This window comes from Mya arenaria, chromosome 2 (assembly GCF_026914265.1).
Source record: "Mya arenaria isolate MELC-2E11 chromosome 2, ASM2691426v1".
Taxonomy (NCBI): domain Eukaryota; kingdom Metazoa; phylum Mollusca; class Bivalvia; order Myida; family Myidae; genus Mya; species Mya arenaria.
In genome coordinates, this window is record NC_069123.1 from 38,931,726 (window position 1) to 38,959,090 (window position 27,365).

At 35.3% G+C, this 27,365-nt stretch overlaps 1 protein-coding gene across 2 annotated transcripts in view; it reads left to right on the forward strand.

Moving 5' to 3' along the window:
• Nucleotides 1-27,365, forward strand: part of LOC128207750 (uncharacterized) — a 61,937-nt gene that overhangs the window by 18,710 nt on the left and 15,862 nt on the right. Inside the window, exons 21-63 of one of the 2 annotated variants that reach the window (XM_052910879.1) lie at nt 381-604; nt 1,064-1,221; nt 1,445-1,584; nt 2,227-2,421; nt 2,766-2,974; nt 3,644-3,753; nt 3,948-4,078; nt 4,286-4,477; nt 4,797-4,990; nt 5,304-5,413; nt 6,283-6,380; nt 6,882-7,079; nt 7,394-7,554; nt 8,121-8,239; nt 8,523-8,647; nt 8,943-9,137; nt 9,499-9,683; nt 10,007-10,140; nt 10,565-10,659; nt 11,046-11,239; nt 11,717-11,856; nt 12,195-12,322; nt 12,650-12,823; nt 13,401-13,618; nt 13,821-13,954; nt 14,331-14,449; nt 14,849-15,049; nt 15,347-15,527; nt 15,888-16,034; nt 16,734-16,873; nt 17,038-17,148; nt 17,745-17,997; nt 18,426-18,741; nt 19,772-19,889; nt 20,547-20,737; nt 21,022-21,160; nt 21,851-22,055; nt 22,446-22,556; nt 22,883-23,054; nt 23,195-23,314; nt 23,612-23,695; nt 24,143-24,339; nt 24,806-24,820. In XM_052910879.1, the coding sequence (XP_052766839.1) occupies nt 381-604; nt 1,064-1,221; nt 1,445-1,584; nt 2,227-2,421; nt 2,766-2,974; nt 3,644-3,753; nt 3,948-4,078; nt 4,286-4,477; nt 4,797-4,990; nt 5,304-5,413; nt 6,283-6,380; nt 6,882-7,079; nt 7,394-7,554; nt 8,121-8,239; nt 8,523-8,647; nt 8,943-9,137; nt 9,499-9,683; nt 10,007-10,140; nt 10,565-10,659; nt 11,046-11,239; nt 11,717-11,856; nt 12,195-12,322; nt 12,650-12,823; nt 13,401-13,618; nt 13,821-13,954; nt 14,331-14,449; nt 14,849-15,049; nt 15,347-15,527; nt 15,888-16,034; nt 16,734-16,873; nt 17,038-17,148; nt 17,745-17,997; nt 18,426-18,741; nt 19,772-19,889; nt 20,547-20,737; nt 21,022-21,160; nt 21,851-22,055; nt 22,446-22,556; nt 22,883-23,054; nt 23,195-23,314; nt 23,612-23,695; nt 24,143-24,339; nt 24,806-24,820 (6,781 nt within the window). The remainder of the gene's footprint in view (nt 1-380; nt 605-1,063; nt 1,222-1,444; nt 1,585-2,226; nt 2,422-2,765; nt 2,975-3,643; nt 3,754-3,947; nt 4,079-4,285; nt 4,478-4,796; nt 4,991-5,303; nt 5,414-6,282; nt 6,381-6,881; nt 7,080-7,393; nt 7,555-8,120; nt 8,240-8,522; nt 8,648-8,942; nt 9,138-9,498; nt 9,684-10,006; nt 10,141-10,564; nt 10,660-11,045; nt 11,240-11,716; nt 11,857-12,194; nt 12,323-12,649; nt 12,824-13,400; nt 13,619-13,820; nt 13,955-14,330; nt 14,450-14,848; nt 15,050-15,346; nt 15,528-15,887; nt 16,035-16,733; nt 16,874-17,037; nt 17,149-17,744; nt 17,998-18,425; nt 18,742-19,771; nt 19,890-20,546; nt 20,738-21,021; nt 21,161-21,850; nt 22,056-22,445; nt 22,557-22,882; nt 23,055-23,194; nt 23,315-23,611; nt 23,696-24,142; nt 24,340-24,805; nt 24,821-27,365) is intronic. The other variant, XM_052910886.1, reaches the window with a different exon arrangement.

Consider the following 27,365-nt stretch of genomic DNA (forward strand, 5'->3'; position numbering starts at 1 on the left):
AACAACAGTCTTTAATTAAGTCGGCAAGTAAGCAAATTTAACAACAAAAGCTCTGAAGAGCTTATTTTAAACGACTAATGTGATACTAAAAAACAATGTATTTCAATGAAAAAGATTACTTACTAATTCATTTAATTTGGTAGATATTATGTAGTTATTGTATTGATAGAATTCCACTTAAACGGAATACATGACAATTAAAATTTACAATCATTCTTTCAATTCTACTTAAAGATGTGCATGAGAGTAGCATTGTATCACTGTCTGTCAATGTACACATTGTGTTATTCCTTCAAAGAACTGTTGTTTCTATCATTGTTCCCTAAGGTATCCTTTATTGTCTAGATGAGTTGTTGAAATCATCTTGTTACTGTTTTTAGTTTGACCTCATCCTGACCTCCAGTACTAATGAACTACCTATGATCACAATGATGAACTGGACTGCAGTGATCAAGATCTCAGAGGAGTTTTTCAGGATAGCGGACAGCTCACTGTTCACTGACAGTATGCTTGATTTTCCCGACCTGGGCATTGACCGGTTTAACCAGTCTGGGGTCAACTTGATTGATGCTCTGCAGAACACATGGGCACTGGATCTAACAAAGTAAATATAAATTCCTTTCTGTATGTTTTTTGTTGAGAAAAGTTGGATCTTTGAAAATGATCTTAGAGTATATATCTCATTGTATATTTCTTTATTATGTATATCGTTATGTTGTATGAACAATTGAAACTGAATTATTAAATTGACATTACTTCAATCATCATTAGTTGCAAATTTGTTTTGAATTTTTGACTCGTCTTATACTTTTAAGGATATACTGGTAGTCATGTTCACAATGACAAAAAGCACAAACATATAATTTTTGCTTAAGTATTTTTGAAGTTATGCCCCTTGATCTCTTGATAAACACAGATGAGTGCTCATCTCTTTATTACCTTTGTTTATAGACAAATGTCCAATATTGAAAAAATACAAAACTTAAAATGCATTTTATTCGTATTTTACATACATGCTATGGGTCTTATGTAGAATGACAATTTTCTATATTTTGATATTCAGGGTGTCGTCTGGTATAGACCAGTTGATCAAGCTTCTTTATGGGACAGACATGGGGAAAGACTCTGTATTTACCATGTTCCAGTACACGATCGCCCAACAGAGCTTCTTCAACTACCGCTTTGTAACCTTCGCTAACTACCATCTCGACATAATCAACAGTCAGTACAGTGACATAATCAAATTATTGTCAAGAATGTAGTGCAGTATTGTTCATTTATCTGCTCTATGAATAAAATCTCAATAATCAGCAACCTTACCATGGTTAACATAATACTGGTAGAAGTACTACTTTACAACTACTGTAAGTCTATATATAGGTTATGCTACCATATTTGTGATAATTTTTCAATACAATTGCATTGTAACTTTTACACTTTTCAGGAACGAGTGTTTTTGATGTTCGTGCCCATGTGGAGAACTCTCCCGAACTTGACCGTCTGCTCTCATTCCTGGAACGGTCCACCGATGTCAATGCTGTCCTCCTCGACACTTTTAAACTTGCCCTCGAGAATAACACACAGGTATAAGCTACATTTTTTTTTATGATAATAAAAGGTTTATTATTCATCTGTAGCAATGATGAAAAGATGTTTGAAATTTTATGTGTATCATATCTCAATTTTTCAAAGTATATAGAAACAAAAAGTTAAGGTAGGAAGTCATCAGATGATTAAAGTCTAAACCTGGTCATCCTGCCACCTATTATTAGTGGAAACCTTTAAGCAACCACTCCAAGTTCCTCCAATAAATGTACACCTGTCTAATATAGCCACGATCACTTATATTTGATCCCATTAAGCCATATCAGCAACCTTTTAAAGGCTTCTTGTGAATATCATACTGTGTTTATTTTAGAATGATGGTTTTTCAATTCTCTTTGTTTTGTTTGCTTAAACATCATTGGAAGATTTTATATTTGCTTTCAAAGTTCTATTCAAGAAAAAGGTGAACAAAATTGAACAGTCGGTATTCTTGCAAAATATTAACAAAAAGTTATATTTAGAGAATGGTACTGAAAAATTGTTTAGCACCTGCCTCCCAACCAGGGAACAGTCCATTTATTATGCTGACACTTGTCTTAAGTGGCCATCATGGCTGCTTCATGGGGGTGCCTGTGTAAAAAATTGAAGATATGTTAATTTTTAATTAATTTTCCATTTTAGATGTTCAAACTTGTGAGTATGAATGTTACGTCTGTGTGTGAAGATCCAGCCTCAGTAGACTGGATATCCATTCCTAGCAATGTGAACATGACCCAGCGGGAGATTGTGGAAGCAGTCTGCTCTGCCATTGACATCAACAAAATCTTTGATGAGATACTTTCCGGCTTCCATGGCCTTCAGGAGCTGGTAGATGATGTGAGTGATATCTCTAGATAGAAAATCTAGAATTGTTCTATGACTATGATGTCAATTGGGCTTGCAGAATAAGCTATTTCAACTCCAATCATCATGGCTTCCATGATCTAGAATTGTGGCCTGTTAATCTTATGCATGTATTGATTTGATATATTTTTAAACTTAATACAATGCGTTTTTATGTAGGTCATTCAATTCATTGTCAAACGCTTTAAATTTGAGTTATTGAAAGATTCAAGCGTGTCTTCCTTCTGCAACACTTTAACACTTAATCTGTTGATGTTATTAATACTTATCAATTCTGGATTCGGTATTTTAACATGTTACGATGATTTCTCTTATAGCTCATGAATGCGACCAACCTCACCATTGATGACATGACAGTGAACAACACAGATCTGGTAAGGGCCAATGAGCGGATTAGCAGCCTTATTGCTGACCTCACCATGAAACCCATTATGCTGGGCACATCTTGGGATCCAGAGGCCGATATCAATCGTCTGATGGAACAGTTTTTAAACTTCACTCTGGAGATGGCTGAGCAAAACCAACAGTGAGTCAATAGTTATCTTATTTGAATATTAACAGTTATTTGATCATGCATTAATCATTTTTAATGTTTAAATTGAAGAATGACGATAATAGCGACAGAAAAACATTTTTAAATGAAGTTTGTTCATGTTCAACAACCCTGTTTTGACATTACATCCCTCATTATAAATATGTTTCGGACCATCAGATTTTGGGTCAAATTTCATAATTTTACATATTAAAATTCAGACCTGATTTTTTTCTTTTGCATAGACGGTACTCTAATCTTCTCAAACACTCATAAATCCTTCCACAAACACAAAAACGAAACAATTTGTAAGCTATTGTAAAATACTTCTCTCTAAATCTCTGCAAACGCAACACTTACATCCTTTTGCACATTAGGCTGCATCCAATTGATTGACATTGATTAACACCTCATTGATTGGTTTGCGCTTTACAATAGATATTTGCTTTATACATGCCATGACAGCCTTATTAGGCTGATACTAGCACACGGCATGTCATAAAACAGTTTGCCGCAAATGACAGGTTTTTATGAACTGTCTTGTGCGGGAAAAAGTTTGTTGCGACACTTAAGCATATCTGAATGCCAATTCAGCTTTTGAAGGGATTTTGGCACCCCAAAATTAATGGGCCTGATGTTAACCATTGTTATCATATTTCATAGGACTCCACCAGGTGATGCTATGGGGCAGACTGACCCAACCGCAGTGCGAGTACTAGCTACCATGGACCTGGTTCTGGACTATCTTGTGGAAAGAATGCAGCAGTTAACAGGTTTGCTTTTTGTTAAGCAGTAATTTTCTATTTGTTTAAAAAAGCAGATATATGCAATGGGGGCATCTTGTTTGGGAGGCTATGATAAATATCATTAGATCATGAAATGCAATTGAATACAAATGTCAGAAATAATTTAAATTAAGTTAAATTAATTCATCCAATAGTTAGCACTAAAAGTATTTTCTTCTCAGGTGATGTGACAATCGAGGGTATAACAAACAATTCAACCGATATTGTACAACTGTTTGAGGCCCTTGAGAATTTGAAAAAAGCTGCAGATAATGATGGTGCTGACTTTGAATCATCGGTGGACTTTCCAAAGGTATAAAACACCTATCTTTTTTTTTCAAAGACAACAATAAATCTATAAAAATAAAAAATTGTTTGTATTCTTTATAGTATACAATATAATTGATAATAAGATTATCAAAATGAGGTAAGTTTTTGTTTTATAATATATATTTTTTGAAAACATTTTATTTTTTAATCATGCATTATGGTGGTATCTACTTTGCTCAATGTTCAATAGGTGATGGAAGCGTTGTCTAATACCTCCCTGTTACGTGACCATTGTGAAAGTGCAACCCTGGCGACATACATCTCAGTGGGTGGGGTCGTCTCTACTGTAACAGAGGCCCTGCAGGAGGTCATGTGCATCAACATTGACATGCTGGAAAGTGTACTCAACGACCAGACACAGATGAAACGTTTTGAGGAAGAGGTAATTTAATGAATGATGTTCCACCCATATCTTTTTTAGATATACTAATGGAAAAAAATCACATTCATTCACAAATGCTGATTTGTACATGATATGTTGTATTTTCTGTTCAGAAGCATATAACTTCATGTATAAAGGGCTCTCTACCATTTAGGCTTCTTAAGTAAACTTGCCTTTGAAACAATACAACAGGGAAACAGGATTGAATAATGCTTTTTTTGGTATAATTCTAGGTGCACAATTTTTCGTTTGAAATAAAGGTAATTATACAATTCGCCATGTTCAATTTATATTTACTGAATTTAATATTTTTGAACAGTTAACACGTATCTGGGACATGAACTCAGAGGTAACATTCAACCAGACTTCCCTAAACAAGAACATGGAGGAGTTTATCCGTCTGTTTGTGGACTGGGCCCAGTCTCCGCCCTCTGTCGGTTCCCAGTTTACGGAGTGGGCCTCATGGTCCGCAGTACTCAACTTCTTGGAGAATTCATACACTGATCCTAAACTGTGAGTGCCTTTAAGTAACTGAGTTACAAGAATCGTATTCAAATTTCAGTTAATGCCTTTTTATTATCATAACATTTTGTGTAGTATTTATTTTTGATGTAACGTAATGAATAATACTTGTGTTTGAGTTTTAACATGAATTTAAATGTAACTGGCACGTTCATGTATTTTTTCTAAAATATGGATTTTATGAAATTTATGAAGAGTTTTAATTACTTAAAAAAGACTGTGCAATAGCATTATTCAAATAAATGAAGAAGGCTTTCACATGCTATGATGGTGACATATGTCATTATCCTATTCTGTTATACAGGTACTTACTGCTGGCTGGAGTCTACAACCCTGTTTTGGCAAATACCGACTTGGCCTCTATGACCGACACCATCTCCGCCCTCATCAACCCTATTATAAAGGAGTTGCAAGGTAGAAATTTAGTCATTTATTAAATAAATAATTCAGTTTGCTGGTGGTACTGTTGTTTTTAAAGCTTTATGGTTTTATTTTAAATTATTTTGTCTCAAACTTTAGATCTTTTTTTGGGCTTTTAAGCATTACTTTTATGAAGATTACTTTGATGGTCTTCAAGTCATAAAAAAATTATATGAGTTTCTTCCATCTACTCTGGTTTGATATAAAGTGCTAGTGTGTTTTGTGTGAATGGACCATCCATCAAGTGTAATAAGTCTAATACTTAGTGTCTTGTTTAACTACTGTTCATAACAAAGAGGTTAAAACTGTACAGAGCTCTGATTTAATGATAGTGTGAGTGTGCGTGTGAGTGTGCGTGTGTACGTAAGCTTATTTATACTCGCACTCGGGCCTTGCCAATTCGGCGAGGGCTCCAGTAAGATTGTTAGTCATTTTAGGATTTTGGAGCAAACTGCACCGACAGAATGTAACCCTGGTCTGAGCTACCCTGGATTTTTAACATGCACCAGTGTATAGCACTGGCACAAGGGACCCCCATTTAACATTCCTGTCTAAAGACAATTAGTTCTTTTTAGTTGTTCGGCAGGAAATCGAACCTATAACCCCTTGATTGACAGTCAGGTGGTGTTACCACTAGACCATGGATCCATCACATCCATTGATGATAGATACCCTTCATAACATATTTACCCTTAATTCATTGGTTTGATAGGAAATAAAACAATCTGGACCTCTGTGTAGTTTAGTGTTTTTCACATAGAAGATTCAGTATGCAAACATCTCCTTATTTATACCAGATATGTTGTTCTGATTGTAATGTTAGTGCCATAGCACATGGTAATTTATTCCTTAACTTTCTCTAGACAGTTCACTTGAGGATTTGATGTCCAACCCTGACAGGCTGGTCAGACTGGTTCAGGACATTATGAGAGCTGATGAGTTCATCACACTTGTTACTGAGGTAAGGGGTAATTTAGACTGGTTTCATATTATCTTGAATTAAGACTAAAGAAGAGTGTGCAATTGTATGAGGCACTGTAATTGTAGAGTTTACATATACAATGTAGTATTGTAAAAAAAGAGTAGTTTGCGCGATACATCAAAGAGTTTCGATATGTCATAAAAAATGTGTGTCCAAGAGTTTCCATATGTCATAAATAATATGTGTCCAAGAGAAACCATATGTTTAAAATAATATGATTCCAAGAGTCTCGATATATATTTCATGTGTAATAAGTGTCCAAGAGTTTCAACATGTGAATCACAGATGTTCAAAAATTGTATTTAAGTCCTTGACTTTGATGATAGAAAATCTTTAAAAGCTGCTGTCTCATGTTACCAAGTTTAATCCGTAGTTTGAGCAAGGTCCTTCCAGTTGAGAATCCTTTCAATATATTGTATCAGTTTATATAATATTGAAGTATTTGAAATAAAAATTGATGGAGATTTTTGTTGTTGCCAGTTGGAGACACCAAGGGAGACTATTCTGATTAACTTCATATGTAACATGACGGCTGTGGAAGAGAAAATGGCCGCTATGAATCTGACATTTCATACCACATTGGTCGAGAAGCTGTGTATGTATGGTTACCAGGAATGGGATGAGTTGCTGTCGGGATATTACCCTAACCAACAAGATATGGATAAAATCAATCACATGGTATGAATATTAATAGTTTTGGTTTATGCAAAATTATGACCATGAGTTGTTTTGATTGGACCTTTAATGTTAGATGAATTTAAGAATAGATATAAAGAAAAAAAGGTTCAGTTTAATTTAGTACCAAACAGTTTGTTCAGTGTGATTAACTGATTGATTTGCTACAATAAAAAAGAAGCCAACTGTGGTTTATAATTTCAGATTAAATGACAATGCTTTAAGTTTGGTAAAGGGTACTTTTCATAAATAACAGCCCCATGAATGTAGATGTACAATTTATATATTGTCTTGTGCTCTTTTTTCCCGCCACCCAGTTTGACGAGATAGTGTCCGAGCACCAGGTGGATGTACGAGCAGACATGTTCGCCATCATACAGGAGGTTGTTGACAGCTTGGACGGCGTAGACCTCAGCTCTGTGTTAAACACAACAATTGAGGATGCCCTTAAAAAGTCACAGGAACAGTCATATGACAAGTAAGATAAGATGATTTATTTCTTAAGCATAATTTCTTAAATTCATTTCTTGATTATTGGAATCTTCCTACCTGCTTTTGAAAATGTATATATTAAAAGTAAATATTGCTCTGTAATAAAATTGCATTAAGCATAACTTTTAATGAAAACACATTTAAAAGTATATTTACTGTAAATAATTATAAAAATAAGTTAATTTCAAATTCATTTGAATTCTTTTTTGTGCTATTCAGATCATTGAAAAATTATGGTATGAACAAATTATTTTGATTCCTAAAAGGGTAAGAGTGGTCTTGTTGTATTGGAGTCCGCCTCTTATCCAAGAGGTTGTTGGTTCTACCACCATCACAGGCATGCTCCCTTGTCATCTAATAAAAGGATACCAATACTGATATTTCTATCCAGGAACATTTTATACCAAAACGAAAATAGTTTGCTGAGTTTGATCCCGTTATAAGGGACTTAAGATGTTTGGAGGAAATGGGGCCAGGAATTAGTTATATTGGCCTACAGTTGTTATCACTATCAAACTGAGATTTATTGAAAAGACAAAAACTTTTTTCTAGCCTGATGCGATTGTTGAAGATTATGGAAGGTAGCGATGACTTTGTCACCATACAGCAAGTGTTCCACACACTGGTCACCGTACAGGAGCACATCAACATGCTCCTTGGTAGAGTCTCAGGTACGTAGTTGGAGCAGTTTCTTTACCCTTTCAAACACATTCAGCTGGACATGTCACATTAGATGAAAACTATTCAGTTTGCCATTCTGAGCAGGAGTGTAATTACGTGTGCCAGACTGTGTTGATAATGTTACAATCTTCAAATACAGAAAGCAACCTAGACTCTATATAAAAATCAGGACCGATTACCTTCTTCCTGAGTTTCAGCTTTTTTGGAAAAGCTGTATATACGTTTTTTCCTGACCGCTTGTGCAAATGTATACATGTAGCTATTTACCCCTAGGAGATGCCTCAATGCCCCTGTTGAGTGCCCTGCCCAGCTCAGATGCAGTCTCCCACCTGATCAGCAAGCTCAACTCTGCCGCTGCCTCTGAATTCTTCATGGTTGCTTCTGTATACCCAGAACAGGTATATTGTGTTTTCTGTATCTTGATGTTATATTTTTGTGATTTTAGAAATATTTCGATCCAAGACTTCAACTTATTTTTGTATTTTGTAGCTTTCACTTTTATCGTATATTTATATAGAATGTATTTTATTATCTAAGACAACAATATAGATTATTCAGTATGTTAGCTTCATAATTATCAAATTAAGAAGTAATTATTCCCCATTATATGTTTGTGTTTCAATAAAAAAAATCTGTATTACACACAAGACTGTTTAACATGGAACTATTTCAACAAGAATGCCATTATTTCAGTTCTATGACCTTGTAATGACGGGAACATGGAAGGATACAGTGTGCAATGTAAGCAAGTTTGATGCAACGTTCACATTCACTGCCGAGGTGGACAGCGTGCACTTACAACAGTTGTTATGTGACACTGCTGTCGAGGATGAGACGTTCATGAGGGAAATATTAGACTCTGTTGAAATTGATTCTCTTATAAACAAGGTGAGACATTGGTTGGTTATTTTATTAGAAATTTTAGAAAAAGAGTTTTTATTTTAACTGGATTATTGCAGATGTCTTCTGACAAACATGCTCAGCATCCAATTTTATTGGTTTGATTTTTGCATCATAAATTATCAGTTTTCCATAAAAGTCAATCTTGTTTGATCTGTTGAATTTTTAAAAATGTTTCGTTTTTAATCATTTTCTTAAACAATCACATTACATAATTACTGTTTTAAAATTCTATATAGTAAGGGATAGTCACATTTCCATCAAATCCATGTTAAAACTTGTACGTATAGTAAAGCAAGCAGATGTCATCTGAAAATACCCATACCATCAATTTATATGACTATTCCAGATTAATGAAATCTACAGTAGCGAAGGCAACATCACAAGGGCTCTGTGGGATCGGATGGGGGAGCTTGTCGAGCAGCTGGTTGAGAGAGTGACTGGCCTGGAAAACGCCAATGTTACTGGCATGGATGCTTGGGTGGAGACCGTCATAAAGGCACTCGAGCGCCTCAATGCTGAACAGCAAGTTAGGTTAGCGGGAATATTTGATCCTTAGATATATTTCTTAGCTTGTCTGTCATGGAAAAAGGTGAGGTTTACGGTCAGTGCACTGTACAACGTAGGTGTTCAACTCCACCCATACCAGGAACAAATTGACCAATGACTCTGCAGGTTACTCACGGACCTCTTAGACTTCATACATAAATCTAGTTTCCTGAATAATATAGCCCCATATGACAATTATCAAAAGATTCCATATGAAACTACTGTTTAATGTAATGGTCTTTTCCTCATTTTGGTCTGTCAATGAGCTATTTAAATCAATAAGTATAACCTTTATTTGTTTGTTGTAGTGTAGAGGATGCTTGCACAACAACCCTGTCATCGCTAGGCAACATGGACTTCTACAAGGACTATGTTCTCCCATACTTAAACTCCGCGGGCACATTCATCGAGATCTCTGATGCCTTCATGTCCCTCCAAGTTGGTGAGTATTGTGTGATGGTGGGGAAGGGGAAGGGGGTATATTGCATTATACATGTATCATCAACTGTCATGAGCGGCAAATAAGGATTTAGAAATTAATATTAAGTACCTGACAACTACTTTTTAAGTATAATTATAAAAAAATAAATATATTAAACCCGATTTTATTTATCCTGACTTTAGAAATGATTAATCTATTGATTTCAGATGTTTTAGTACCTTATTCTATGCTTTCAATTTAATGATGCAATGGAAATCTTTACAAAATGTCTTGTTCAATGTTTTTGAGAGAAAACAATCCAAAATACGGTAAATTTACTGCTATGTTCAATCCATTTGCGCAAAAACCAACACATAGATTCATACTTGTTTGAAGATAATCCTTCTCACTGACTACAATGCATGTCTCTATCTTGTATTTGCAGACATTGATTCAAAAGTTTGTGATGGCAAAAAGAGAAACATTACAGACATCATAACTCTGATGTCTGATTCCGGGGTCTCCAAGAAGCTTGGAAAGGTAAGCAGTTTGATGTGTCCTTCTTATACCATGTAGAAATAAGGTAAAAGAAGATTTATTTGTTTATAATGTTTAAGATTGTGTTTGAATTTTAAATAAGATAATAAACATTGGCTTGAAACAATGTGCTCATGTGAAGTAAGGTCCAAAACTGGTTAAATCTACCAAGTGGGCGACAGAGTTCTTAACACTTATGAATTAAAATAGCTAGTTAAAACCAAGCTGATTGATAGATGAGAATAGAAAAGAGTATGCACCCACCTTAAAACTATTGACGAGGCAGCAAAATTCTAGCCACAAAGACCTAAGTGGCACTATATGCTTAAGTATGTGGCTTAAAATTTGGTCATAGAGCTCTCAAATGTAATGGTATGCTTTGTGACCAGGTATTAGGGCTGATTACTGGTGATAATGAGGATGAGCAGGAGGATTTCAACTGCGTTAAACTTACTGGCTATTACACGTTTGTCGAGAGGCTGATTAGCAACCTGACAGCAGCGTTTGAGGGCTCCTCTAACATCGTGGAGTGTGTGGGCGATATATTCACTGCAGCGGAGGACCTCCTTGAGGATACAAACAAGTAGGTCTTGTTTTGTGTATTGTGTATATAAGAAGTGCTTGAAAATTAACATTCTTTACTTAGTAACTAACCATTTGGCCCTTGTGTTTCTAAACAAACACAAGCCCAAATTTTTTTTTAAATCTTAAGCTAAACCGGTTTAAGTAAGAGATTTTGTTTTATAGTCATACTACTTGCTTCAACTTGAATTAATGACTCAATCGTGATTATGTTTAAAATAATTTCTTTTAAATGTCAAAACTCGTTAAAAGGAAATAATTATACAATTTTTACAAGATTGAAAGTAATGAGCTTTGCTTGTTAAAAGACCTGGAAGGTGAAGAATGTTCCAGAAATTAGGGCAGGGTAATTTCATTGTACTTTCATTTTGGATGCATACCATAAATTGATAGATCCTTGGTACCAGTAATCAGTTTTCAAAGGTATGCAAGCAATAATTGATATGTTCTAGTATATGTTTACGGTTTCTCCCATTAGACTGTTCCGGGCCAGTTCCCAGCTGACCACATTGTTAGGGAATGAAGATTTAAAGAAGTTTCTCCAGGACATGGCCGTCACACCGGAGGTTGCTGACCTGATTAACTCTGCTCTCGAGCTCTTCCGACAGCAGGAACAAGGTACATCAGGCATAGTTCTGCAGACTGCTTTTAACACTGAGGGTCCTTTTTGTGATTGACTATTTTAACTTTTCTGCAAAGTTAAGAATTCAAGATGCCATAATATGAATGGCTTCCATATTTATAATACAGTAGATTTTTCATGAAATTATACAGCTATGTTTTGAATTTGTGCCATGATGATTTTTGGGGATTGAGGGAGCTTTTATTTCAATGTTATTTTATCATGTTGTAAATAAAAAATTAATAAATTAAATCTTATTTGAACAAAATGTACCATAATGATTGAAAAATCGTTTTCATGAGTTTTATAAGAACAATATGTTGTTTTTACTCAGCTGTGAGCAACCTGGAGAAGCTGCTACAGAAAAATGTGTCCGCAACTGAAGCTGTATTTAAGGAGATTTATTCCTTGGCCATGGAAGCGGTTATGCCCTTCTTTGACGAGCTTCTAGGTGAAGCAGTGGTAAGCTATTTCTCATGTATACCAAAGCTCATCATTCAGATTGTTTAAAGGACCATTATTGGCTACAATCCGAACTGGAAGGGTCTCTATATGAAATTCAGTTGCAAGTCAGTGAGTCTATCATATCTTTTTTTTTATTCCCAAGCTGTTTTATGGTGTCATCAATATCCGTTTATTTGACATGTAAGATTAAAAAAATCTAATACATACGCACAGTAAACAACTTTTAAAAACTGTACTTCTTGAAGGAAACAAGTTTTTGATGACATTAAAAAAAGAAATAAACATAATGTTATTCCTTTAACTTGTAAAATATTCTGTTTCCAGGGTAACATGACGGCAGGTGAAGTGATAGATCGGTTCTGCGCCCAGGGTGGGCAGTTGGTGCCCATGTTGAACGTGTCGGTGGCCGAACTGAGTGAAGCACTGTGTGGAAACGACACTGCAGCTGCAAAAAAAGTGGCCAGTGAGATAATACAATATGCTCAGGACCTCAACTCGGTAGGCCTGTATTTGTTGTATTGTACTTAACTGAAAGGTACTGAAAAATATTAAGAATTTTGGTTTGTAAGAAAGAAATTGATAGTAGTAAAACATTTATTTCAAAAGTCCCAGTGTAAATGAAAATCTGGGGCTGAATTCATAAGGCATGCTAGTAAAAAAGTTACCTAAGTGCATATTTTATCATTTTCAACAGTGTTTATTTTAAAACTTTTTTACATTTCATGAAATTTATAAATATAAATTCATAATTTAAACCATTGACTTGCATATTTTCATGTCTTTGTTGTACAGATTTGATGGTTTTCTTTAAATTCAGCTTAGAAAAAGGCACCTAAGTTACTTCATGAATAAGGCCTCGCAGATATTAATGAATATTCAAAACCAAGGCAAAATATGTCAAATACATGTATATAGTTAATTTGTGATGACATGATTTATCAGAACCATTAATTTAAGAGATTATAACAACCAATGAAATGACTGTGTCAGTGAAAAATAAGGTTTGCTCACTCTGTGATTTAGGTTGCTTTTTGCAGTTATTTAAATCACTGTAACAATTTTCCCCATGTTACAGCTGCAAGAGCTTGCACTCTACAACTCTAGTGCATTCTGGGAGACTGTTCTCCGTGACGTAAGTAGTCTCATCGGAAACTTTGAGGGCCTAGCAACACTCTCGAATCTCGCATCAAGCCTCAGCAATATCGACATCGGGACCCTTACCCAGGATAAGGAGCTTATTGACACCCTGAAGACTTTTCTCACAGACAATGGTCCTGATGCAATACTGGAAAAGTAAGATACGAGTCATAGGCATTTATTTTTTGGTGTATTTGATGATTAATGTTCATCATTATTTTATTGGTTTTGTAAATTGGCTTACCGGGGAAATGCTTTTTTGTACACTGGCAACATTTTCGCCATGAAATTATACTTCTATTTACTCTACAAAGGTCTAAAGCAGAAATTTAATGATTCTTTCTCCGTTCTTGTGTAGTTTGAAAAAGCTGCTGGATGATTTCAAGTTACTCGATAACAGTGACGTTAGCAATGCTCTCCTTGACGACATCCACTACCTGGCAGATGGCATCTTCGCTTTCTCATCGCTAAGATCCATGTTCTTTAGTAATGGTCAGTCTCAATTCTGTGTCCTTTAAGTGTATGTTCATGTTTTCCACATGCATTTTGGAGGTTTAAAAATTGTACAAATAAAAGAAAGATTGTTAATTTGAAATTGATAATGCACATTTCCAAGTTTATACTGTATTTCCATGTAGTTATCAATTGTTCTAAGAATTAAGAATGCCTAATCTCTCAACCTATTACAATAGCTATGTGTAGATCAGCTTCATTAATGTAATTCATTTTCCTCACCAAAGAGACTTTAGAACTGGCTTAGGACAGTCATATACCTTGATTGTATCTTCAGTTGCATTCATAGAATACATGTACTTATTCAGCATAAAAATGGTGTCTTTATTTAAACATTGATTGTGCTGTGTTTCAGTGGTAATTAAAGATTTGCTGAAGGATCCAGCCAAGTTTGAAGCCTATCTGACCGAGTCACTAAACCTTGATCCTGAAGTCGCAGAAGCCATCATTGATGGCAGTATCAGTATGGAAATAGTAGGTTGAGATAATGTCATTATCATTTTGGTATTGCAAAACACATGCACACACAGTGTCCAGCATTAATTAGTTCTTTAGACAGTCTTAAATCGAAAGTTAATGATAAAATTCGTTTTTTAGCTCCTCTGCTTGTTGTTATATTAAGATAATCAAGGTATTGTCATATCAAATGCTCTAACCTCAGGCATAACTCTTAAACCATTAAATATATTCAAATTTAACTTGGAACATGTCCAGCAAGGCCCATAACTCTAGCTTTAATAATTGTTAAATAGTGCCCCTTATTCAGCTGAACAACATCAACAGACAAACATTGGCCTCATTTGCTTCTTTCGCTTTTTAATCTGAATAAAACCATTATTACAGTGTATTCAAACTGTTTTTTGTTCTCTGCAGTTGCTGGATTTCGCCAAGACTGACATTGGCGACCTTGTTTGTAACAGCACAGAACTTGCACGCCTACTGTCACGGGAAAATGACACAGACTTTGATGCAGCATATGTGAGCGAGAGTTTCTGTAACCTGGACACGGACACTATCAATAACATGCTGGATGAACTGATAGGGCAGCTGGACATCGGGGATCTTGTGGAAGAGGTCAGTGAAGATTTATACTTATAGTCATTGTAATTTTGCAGGACTTCTCTATACATAAAATAAAGTGATTGAAAAATAGGTTATTGATATTAAGATAATCAGAAAATATTCTAATGATTTTATGTAAAATGAGTGATTATAGTATATCAACTATTTTGAAATAAATAATTTGACATTATAATTTATTGATCAAACTGAGTCAGTGAGAGGTAAATTTTATATTAGTCTAGCATTTTCTGCAAGTTTATTGTATACAGTACATAATGAAAGATTGTAATCTTGATCATTCTTATACAGCTTGTGAATAGTGGAATGGCTGACATTTTGAACGAGGCAGGTGTGACATTGGAAGAAACAAAGGAAGCTCTCACCGCTGTCGTCAATGCCAACGCTGACCTCACTAAGATGACAGAGAGGTTTGATGCATTTGCCAGTGCCAACTCTGCAGCATTCGAGAGTCTTGCCCAGGCCCAGACTGGTATGTGACACATGCAGCAGTCTTCATTTGATCAATATATATTGTTCAGAATGCTGATCAAGGGAAAACTAATGCATTTTCATGAGTGTATACTAGTACAAATGGACTTGAATGTAACGTTGTCATTGAATTCAAATTTTGTCAACTGTATCTATCAAATCTAAGATTTGTGTGCAATAAAGCTGATGCATACAGTATCATTGTTTTTATATTAACATGTATACTATAACACTGTTCAGATCACTCAAATATGCATTTAAATGCTTCTCTCTAGAGATGAAATTTGAGCATTCATAGCAGTTTCTATGATTGGACTCTTAACAAAACCATCATGTTTACATTCATTTATTTCTATCACAGGGGAGGAGTTCGACTCCATGTCCTCTATCATGTGTGGAACAGCCATCCCCACCCTCCCAGATGAGTTCCAGGTCGGGGAATCCCTAACGGAGAATGCCGACCTTACTGACAAGCAGAAAGAAGAGAGAGAGAACCTGGGAAAACTGGGTGAGTAAAAGTTACATTACCAAGGGGTGTGATCTTCCATCATGTGTGGAATGGCCATCCCCTACCTCTCAGATGAGTTCCAGGCCGGGAAGAGGAGAGAGAGAGAGATGTCCTGTGAATACTGGGCGAGGAAATGTTATATTGTAAAGCTTAGAGGGCCTTTATCTCTAACCGACCCATCTTAATGAGTTTCAAGCCCAGGAATCCATACCATAGAATATTGAACTCACGGACATGCAGAAAGAGTACAGAGAGGCCATGTGGAGAGTGGTCTTAAAGTTATATTACTAAACTTTGGCCTCCTGTATTAGATCGCGAAATATTTTGTAGTAAGAATTGCCTATGATCGCACAGGTAGCTTTGAAACAACACAGCAGCAAATCTAGTTTGTGCTTATCATTGACATGTTTCACTCCAATGATTCTTGGAGGAGATGGTCCTTTTCTAAGCTTTCTTACATTAGACTTGTATGCTCTTTGTAGATGATATTTGGCAGAGTCATGATTCTTCCTAAACATATAAAAGTATGACTTGTTAGTGCTTCATCCTCATTACAATTTGTTTTATTCAGATGAAACATCAGTGGAATGTAAGTTGCAGGGAGGAATATATTAATGTTTTATGTAACAATTCGTTTGTCAAAATTTTCTCTCAATCCTTCACGCAGTGGCTCATGTGATGAGAATTTCTTTCATGCAGGCCCAACATGTCAGAGCATGTATGATCGAATAATCAAGGAACAAAATGGGCCGGTGATCTGGGCGTACTTGAAGCCCCTACTGAGGGGGAAGATTCTCTACACTCCTAACACACCTATTGTGGCCACCATTCTACAGAAGGTCAGTGTAAATGTAATGAACAATAAATTGAAAAGATGGGGGTCAAAATTTCTTGAGAACATATATCGAGGAGACACTCAAACTGTATGTCATTATAAGGTCTTTTATATCATTACATGTTTATTTATTGTCAAAGCAATGACTGTATTTTCCCCTTATTTCAGGCTAACAGTACATTCTCTCAGCTGGAGAACTTTACAAATATAGCCGTAGACTGGGCTAACGGCTCTAAGGTCCTAGAAGATCTATCTGGACAAGCTGGCAAGGAAATAAAGGTAAACAATTGAGATCATGCAGAACACAAATACTTGAATTATAGGGTATAATTATGAACAGTTGAGTTACTATCCTTATTTACTATTTATCAAGTTATGATGTTTGAGATTTGTCATATTATTTGCTAAGACGTACTTGGATCATACTTTCAATCTCTGTTTTAAAATGCCATTGGGATCCCTTTTCATTACAGGAACTTTGTCATAGCTTACAAAATATTAAATCTGTAGGTATGTCACAGATGGCAGCAAATTTTTTTTTTTCATTTTCTTGACTTTGTTTTCAACTTTTCAAAATGGTTTAAGCTCTATTCACATCAGTATGTGGCAAATAATAAAAATATGGCACTAAGATAATTTGACTTTACAACTAATGTCTTTATTGAAAGAGCCCCTTGTTTCAGTCTAAAAACTATGGCATCACATTGATAATCCTGCTCCCTCCATCAAGCAATTCCTTGAATTATACCTTGGTGATTATGGCATATATGCATAGATCCCTTTGGGGTAAAATTCATGAAGAAAATATGTCATATGTTGGTAATTGAAAATGTCAGTTTTTATCTAAGTTTTGACACTTTGTCTCTTGTTTTCAGGATCTCTTTGACAGCAAGTTGGTGCGCTCGTTCATGATGGAGATTGGGAACATAGCGTCAAGCGACCTTGACAACATCCTTTACACCCTGCAGGATGCTGATACAAGCTTGTCCACCTCCGTGAGCAAGGTGGCTACCCTCGTGTCTGACTACGTTGGCTGTATCGAGATGAACCGTTTCATTGGTTATGAAAGTGAGAGCGAGATGGAAAAGGCTGCCATTAGACTGAACAGGGACAACGAGCTCATGGCTGGTATGGCGGTTTTCTTGTATGTTTCAATATAATTCTAAATGCATCTGTTTTAACATTTTTGATATATTTCGGGAAATGAGGCTCCAAAAGTAGAAATGTGTAATTTGATGTGGTTTTAATTTTGTTAATTTTTTCTTTTCTTTTTGCGTTTGCCTATTATTATATTTTTGTAGTTTCTTTCAAAATAAAATGAAAATTCAGTTATGTTAAACAATAGTAAATATATCAAGATGGGGCATATTTTCTTATTTAAGGTTATTTCATTGACAAGTCAAACATTAACTTTTCTCACAGGATTTTTATCAGGATCTTTTTTCTAAATATGTTTTTAATTTAAAAACAGAAAATTATTCATGAAATGTATGCGTAATACTGGAGTAAAACAACCATTAAATTTATTGATTTCATCTGTTACTTTTGGTTTGTAGGTCTGGTTTTCAAAGTCTCCGATTCTGGCAGTAGAAAGAAACGTCAGTCAAACACTGTTCCCCCTCACATCACATATACCATCAGGATGGATCTTGATAATGTGCCGCGCACTGACAGAATCACAGATCGTATGTGGCGGCCCCAGCCAGAGGACCATTTTTTCAACGAGATGCGTTATTTCCGCGGATTTCTGCAGCTACAGGACATAGTTGATTCAGCATTGATCTCTTTCTTTGCGGAGGAGTGGGGCATGGACTTCACCCCTCCCAAGGTCACCACTCAACAGTTCCCCTTTCCATGTCACACTTTGGACACGTGAGTTGGTTTATACAGGGGTGTTAAAAAACAGGAGGAAAAGTACTCTCATTTCTTCAAATTTAAAGTGACACTCTTATTCAAAATCAGTACATACACATGTATAACAAACATATATTTTGACTGATAAACCTTTAACAACTTACCAAAAAATGCATTTATGGAAATTATTAATTACTAATAATAAGATTGTAACCATGTATTTGATAGCTGAATATGCAAAAATATTAAATGATTGGTGAATGCTAAAAGAATTACTCTGATCTGATATCATCTCATAAGGTAGAAATACTGTGTTTTATGCACATTTCTTTCAAAGTAAATTCAGTATCCTTCATAAGAATCATTGTTTTTGACATTTATTTATCCTTTTTGGTATATTAAAACAATTGTATTAATTGTGGTTAATCTTATTTGGGAGGAAGAGTGCATCTTCAATTGAAATGCACTGAAGCTCGGATATATGTGGATTAGAATAGTGACGTAAAAGAACTGATAGTCATAGGTCTGTTTATAATCAGAAGGCAGTCTGTATAGCAATGCAGGGTTATCAATAAGTTTCGGTTGAACCGTCTCAAATAGTTAAGTAACTGACCAGCTTCTACTTATTCTTCTTAAAATCCATTTAGTTTTCCAAATTTTAACCGGCCCAATTGCCATTTGAACCGTCCATTTTGGCCGGCAGCCGGTTCTTATTGAGAACACTGGCAATGTCACTCAACCCTATTGAATTTGCTTTGGACATTTTTGTGTGAATGGATCAAACTATTTATGGTGTAATTTTGACAATAAATGAACTTGACAAATTGAAATTCAGTGAAAATATTGAAAAAATGTAATTCACACCCTTGGCAATAATCAAAATGGGTTATCTTTTTGGCTTGGTTAGATAAAATAAAAATGAATGTTCTATTACATTATAGATTATCTCTCAATTCCATTCATATTCCAGGAATAATAGCCCAGAAAAGGCTGTTCACATGTTTTATTTTTAAATAAATTATTGAAATCTTTGTCTTCCAACCTGCAGATTTGTGAACACAATAGCTGGATACCTGTTGCCTGTGATGATGACTGTGTCGTGGATCGCAGGTATTGCTGTTGCCGTGTACAACCTCGTATATGATAGGGAGCGCGGACAGGAAGAGGTACGGGGATATCAGTGCATGTGTTTACATTGGTTTTTATTCTTACATGAAAATAAATGGTTGAGGCACTTATTGAGATGTTGGAATGTTTGACGGCCCCCAGGGATTTCAAGGAACGTCGCAAATGAGATTTATAACGAATGAGACAAATAACAGTGTCTGAATCTCACGTGTGTTCAACCCTTGCCTTTTCTTCATCTAATGTCAGGGTTAAACTTGGAAAATTAATCGTTACACTATTTTCATTACTTTTACATACAATAGCTGAAACATCATTTTAAAAGACAGAAACTTTTATTTTCAACCAACTGTCACAGGCTCAGAAAGGTATGCAAGTAACTAGGAGATCTTACATGGTACCCCCTGCTTGCAAGCCAGGTGCTCTACCAACTGAGCTAATCGGACCAGATAACTCACATACTTTCTGACCTGTGCAAGCCAGTACCGTGATGCTATATAGCAGTTTCATCCCTCATAAAATAGACACATAACATGTTGACGGAAATTTTGTATTTCAATTAATTTTGTTGAGAATCTTTTCTAATGCAGACACTGAACATCATAGCTGCAGTCTCAACATCTGTGCGCTCATGCCATTTCAAAGTTGATAGAAACTTTATAATTCAACAAATCATGTTTTGTTCATTCATTACACAGACACTGAACATCATGGGTCTCAAGTGCGGCCTCAACTTCTGGGCATGGCTACTCAGCTCGATGATCCTGATGGCGATTGTAGCGGTAATCGACGTTGTTATTCTCAAGTATGGGAACGTCTTTGCGGAGACCAATGGGTTTATTGTCTGGCTCTTCTTCATTGATTTTGCCTTCTCCACGCTCATGCTGTGGTAAGTTACTTGAGTTCTCATCTATTTTTAGTAACATCTGTGACCTTATGAAATAGTGAAACCTTATTATTGATTATAATTTTTGGTGTGAAATTGTTATATAATATGCTCTACCAAAGTAATTTGTTACAGCTTACAATAGTGTAATGTTATTAAAGTATTATTATTTAAATAATGTTATATGACTTTGATTTTTTCTATGATATAAGCTATGGGTAATCCTCATGATAAAAGTCCCCATGACCTTGAATGTGTGTAAATTTACTTTACATATTTCACTTCAGTTACTTTGTGAGTGCGTTCTTCACGCGTACATCTCTGGCCATCTTGACGTGTCTGATTGTGTACTGCATTAGTTACCTCCCCTTTGTTGTTCTATACACACTGGAGGTGGACATGAAGTTCTGGCAGAAAACACTTGCTGTGAGTTGACAATGTTATTGTATGTGGGGATTTTTGAAGGGAATATTTTTTATTGTTTATCATTTTGTCCCCACCACAGTTTGGGGACTTTTCTTTTTGAGACCGCATAAAAGCCCTTTCATTTTCCTGTACACATTTTACCAGGGGTCGGGGGTATAGTTTGGATATTATTAAAATGCTATGGTCATAATTTTATTTGTGTGTGAAGCTAGCTAGACTTAAGTGTGTTTATGTATCTATGCAAGTGAGTGTGTGTGTCTAGCTAGTGAATGAAAATAAGAACAGGTGCACATATGTGCACATTGCAGTGAGTTAAATATGCCGGCCTGGAAGAGGGCCGTAACTGATGTTGGCAAAAGTCTTGGCCCAATCCCTTTGCATGCTTGATTTTATAATGTCGGTTAAATATTTTGTTAAAATTTGCATTGATATTCTCATTGTCAAATGTGTTCTCATGCAATAAAATATTATTAAATCAGTAAATCAGTTAAATATGCAAGTTCATTGATACAGAAATTTTAGCAAGCTCAGCCCCTTCATGTGATTATTCGCTATGCAACACTTAATTGAATGACAAATATATTTATTTCATGATATTTTTAATGTCTTTCAAATGATTGTAGAGGGAGCTCAGAGCAGTAAGTATATTCAAAATCATAAAAGTTACACTGTTTTTCCAAACAATTTCAGTGCCTGTCCTCCACCACTGCATTCAGTTACGCAGCACAGTACATCGCACGATATGAGGAGCAAATGGTTGGTCTGCAATGGTCAAACATTCGAGATGGCCCATTCAACGACGATGACTTCAGTTTCCACTGGTGTTGTATCATGATAATCATCGATGCCGGTATATACTTCATACTCGGCTGGTACGTCAGGAATGTCAAACCAGGTATGATCTGCTTTTTATTTCGGGCTTTGGCTATTTGACAACACTAAAGTACTTTTTATAAAATATATTCATTAAATGTATATATTTTGGGAAGTTTTTTGATATCACAAAGAAAAAAGTGAATCAAATATATTAGTTAAACAAGAATTAAAAACTTGTTCAAATGAACTAGTAAAATACACATATGTATCTGGTTAAGACGTTTACAATTATTTTGCATCAATAGGGTAAAAGCCAATGTAAAGCATCTTTAAAGTTAGCTTATAACAGTGTATTTGTTTGTTTTTATGTTAATCAAAATAAATGATTAAAAAGTGTATTTGTTTGTTTTTATGTTAATCAAAATAAATGATTAAAAATGACTATGTTTTTGTGTACATGTACTTTCAGGGAAGTTTGGTGTGTCTGCTCCGTGGTATTTCCCGTTATCTCCATCCTACTGGTGCTGTTCCCTCGGTGGGGGGCGGGAGGAGGCCTACACACCCTCACAAAGTGAACAGAGTTAGTGACTTGACATTCCTTTTTGTTGATGTATCCTGACTTTAATAGTTTTTAAATGAAAGATTGATGATTTTACTTGATGGAGTCGATTTTAGTCGATTTTACTTACATAAATATTCAATTAAAAATGACATACCGGTACCATTTATCTAACTGAAAGCAATTATGATAATTCAATCTATTATATGTGCTGAGAAAAAATATCATTGTCAATTTAACTAACACTTATTGTATCTCCTTCTGTGCATGAATCAATGATTTCAGCTGTGGAATTAAATACCCCCCCCCCCCTTCCCCCAATTATAATACAGTCACCATCGTTACAGACATATTCAGCGAGCCCGTACAGAAGACAAGCCCGGTGGTATTGTCGGCCCGTGGACTCAGTAAGACATACTCAGATGGAACGCGGGCGGTGACCAATCTGAACCTGGACATCCACAGTGGGGATATCACCACCCTTCTAGGGCACAACGGGGCTGCTAAAACTACTACTATGTGAGCTTCTTTCTGATCTGATGGATGTCTTGTAAAAGGACTAATTATTAATTAGGATTGTTTGTAGTATCTATATCTAGTAGCCGCTTTATTGTAAAATTCAGTTTGTCAATGATTTTATTTTCATGGGAATATTTCAGGAACATGTTGGTAGGTCTGCTGGAACCGACCAATGGAAATGTGCGTCTGCTGAATCGACCACTCGGGGAGATGAGGGGCAGCATTGGCATGTGCTCCCAAGGAAATGCCCTCTATGAATAGTGTGTTATGTTCACCTTTCTTCATATTTAAGACTGAGCTATCAAGTAATGCTGTCCTTTTTTATTTTGAATTGCTGTGTGAAAATCTTCCAATCCCCTTATATTTAGACAAAAAAAGACTGTAGTTGACAAATTTAATCCAGTAGGTAAGACCTGTTCATATGAGGCTTCAAAATAAGTTCACTAAAAAGAATATGAGGCTAGAAGACATTGAAACATGAGTATTTAAATATGTTTTGCTAGATGTTAAACTTGTAGCTCATACTAGTATTTAACATAATACTATGGTCATTCCAGCATGACAGTGAAGGAGCACATGCAGTTTTACAGTTCCATCAAGGATTCGTACAATGCCCTGTCTGCCAAGGATGAAATTAGACAGTAAGTTGTTTGTATTAAGTTTTTACTCATTAATTTAACTTGATAGTGTTAACTTTTAGCTGGTATGAATCACTCTCAAGACTGTTCCTATGGTAAACACCATTACTTGGTCCTTTTTGAGAGGTCAAGAGAGCATACTTTTGGTGGGGCTCGCACCCACAACCTCATTGGTTAGAAGCAGACACCTTTACCACTACCCCACTCTCTCCCTTTGTTTGCACTTGATGAAATATAAGAACATATTTTGGCATTTCTAACCGTTATTTGTAAGAGTCTTCAACCAAGGGTTATTTTAGTGGGTTGATTACTGACCGCAAAGATTAATTTTATGATATAAGCTCACATTATAGAAGATTAAGATCACAGTTCTTACTTCAAATAAAAGCAACACTATTATACCATTTACAAATTAACTTTTTATTAACATAAAATTCTCTAATAAACTAGGTTACTCAAAGATGTTGACCTTTACTACTGCCGTCACACATTGGTCAAGAACCTGTCAGGAGGCATGCAACGTCGTCTCAGTATCGCCCTCGCTTTCGTTGGTGGGTCAAAGGTAGTCATTCTTGATGAGCCCACCAGTGGGGTCGATCCCAGCGGTCGTAGAGCCATATGGAATCTGATTATTCGTAGAAAGGATGGTGAGTGATCACGGATTTACTATCTGAAGAAAATAAATTTAGTCTTTTACACCATATCTTAACACGATTTTGCAAGTTTAGTATCTAGTTAAATTAATAACATCTATCATCATAGTTGTTACAAACTTGTGTGAAATTAATGTAAATATGACAGATTATGCATGTTCTTGAAGTTTTTGAAATATAATAGTCAGATATTGCCCTTATATGTTCACTTACTAAATGTGAATTTTGGTTTCTAACATTTCTATTTGCTTATTCACACGATTTTAGCTAGTAAAGGCTTTTTAGTACGGAAATTATCATTCTAAACTCCACTACTTCAATGGTTTCTAACTTAGGCCTTGTCTTACATATTATTCATCTAAATATTTTATATAATTACATGTATGTAGGGTGCATCTAACTTGAGCCATGCTCAAACTGCTTATAACTGCATTGTTGCAATTTTTATCACTTTTTATAGGAAAAGATACCGGAGGTAATGCTTTCTTTAGTTAAACATACTTAGTTTTAGTAACGCTTATAATATTTGCATGCAAACCCTGTAATCATCTACTATTCTAGAAATACGCATGTTGGGTGGATCTAGACTGTTGCCCAGAGTGCAATGAGCTTTCAAAAATATAATTCCGAAATCGCAATATAAAACTTGTCCATTGTTTGAGTTTGTTTTTTGTTTTTTTCATCAAAATCAATAATGAATTGATATCAATTTTGAAAATTGTGCCAAGTTTTAGCAAAATGATAGCATTTATTTTTTTCTTCCCGGTACTGTTAGATAATGTTCCTTTATGACAGTGAAACGGCTAAAATAAGTGAATCTGTGAATTCATTTTCTGATAAACACAATTCAGTTTTAAAGAATGAGTTTATCAAAATATAATAAATTATTTTTATAAAGCTTTGAATAACATTAAATAAACCGTCATCAAAACTCATTTTGATATTTTTATTTGCATAGCCATAAACAGGAAGTATCATTTTTATTTCTTTAATTATCAAAGTAACAGAATTGAAATTCACCATTTTGTTCTCATTTTTAGTGCTTCTTTTTTCAAGGAAAATAATTCATAGTATTGTGACAGTGTTTGTGTTATTGTCAGAGACATCAATGGCAGGCAAAAACCTTGAACTTTGCCATAACTAATAAAAACGTGGTACACATATTGCTAGTGATAAAACACACATGTGTAGCAATGCCAAGAACTCTGGCTTTAATGATTATTGAGTTATGCCCCATTTTTCACTGAGAAAAACAAAATGTTTGATGGCTTCCATTTGTTAAGTTCTGATTGCTCTGGGCTATGATAAGAATATAGCTATTATAACCTATAGCTGTGTAGTTTAGATTTGGGTGTACTAACCATTTATGTTGTTCAACAAACTGGTATGGAAAAAGATATGCCACAAAACAAAATCACCATGTACATAATGTTGTAATGCCTGTTGATACAAATGTACTTGGAATTACACCTTTTGGTATTGAAAATAACTTTTAACTTATTGCAGTAACATCATAATTACTCTTTTTAACCACCTGATTTATAGTGATGAAATGTTTGTAACATCATATCAAATGCTTTCTTTACATAAAAAGAAACAGTGAACTACTTTAAAAGTACTCATCACCTTTAAAAGTACTTTCCATGGGGGCCGCCATTGGGCACTGCCGTTCTTTTCCAGTCATAATAAAATGTGCCATCATATTTGAAATGATATGATGATTTATATAGAAGCATAAATAAAGATCGTATGGTAGTGATATGTTGATTGATCAGAACTCCCTGGTCTAATGCCAAAATCCCCTGGTCTAATGTAAAAATCCCTTGGTATAATATCAAAATCCCCCAGCCTAATGCCAAAATTCCTTGGTCTGATGTCAAAATCCCCCAGTCTTATGTCAAAATGGCGGCGGCGGCGGCGGCGTCCGCGTCCCATTTTCGCTTGTCCGGGGTATATCTCCTAAACTATTAGTGGTATCAACTTGAAACTTCATATGTAGATAGATCTAATTGAGGGCAAGTGCAGTGCACAAGAACTGTTGCTCTTGCTTCCATATTTTTTAGAGTTATTGCCCTTTGTTATTTTTCATGCTTAAAGTTTTGTCCGGGGCATATCTTGTACAATATAAGAGTTATCAACTTGAAACTTTATATGTAGATAGATCTCATGGAGGGCAAGTGCAGTGCACAATAACAGTAACTCTTGCTTTCTTAGTTTTAAAATTATTGCCCTTTGTTAATTTTCATGCTTAAAGTTTTGTCCGGGGCATATCTTAAAGAATATAAGAGGTATCAACTTGAAACTTCATAGCTAGATAGATCTCATGGAGGGCAAGTGCAGTGCACAATAACAGTAACTCTTTATTTCTTAGTTTTAAAGTTATTGCCCTTTGTTAGTTTTCATGCTTAAAGTTTTGTCCGGGGCATATCTTGAAGAATATAAGAGGTATCAACTTGAAACTTCATAGCTAGATAGATCTCATTGAGGGCAAGTGCAGTGCACAATAACAGTAACTCTTGCTTTCTTAGTTTTAAAGTTATTGCCCTTTGTTAATTTTCATGCTTATAGTTTTGTCCGGGGCATATCTTGAAGAATATAAGAGGTATCAACATGAAACTTCATAGCTAGATAGATCTCATTGAGCTCATCTTGCTGCCATATTTTTAGAGTTATTGCCCTTTGTTAATTTTCTTGCTTAGGTTTTGTCCGTGGCATATCTCGTAAACTATAGGAGGTTTCAACCTGAAACTTATTCCGTAGGTATATCTGATTGAGGGTTCAAATGCCACCTACACTTGAAAGTTAAATGGCAACATCATTGTCTATAAATGAATAAAATGCCAATCTAACAGCTATAATGTCGACAGTAAATAATTCATCAGGCGACACATCCGACTCGCGGAGTTCTAGTTTCATTATGGGTGGTTGTTCTTGTGTTTTTGTTATTTCTTATGAAAGGAATATATAGAGTAAAAACATTACAGATTTTCTATCCAAGGTTCTACAGAATGATGATTTGG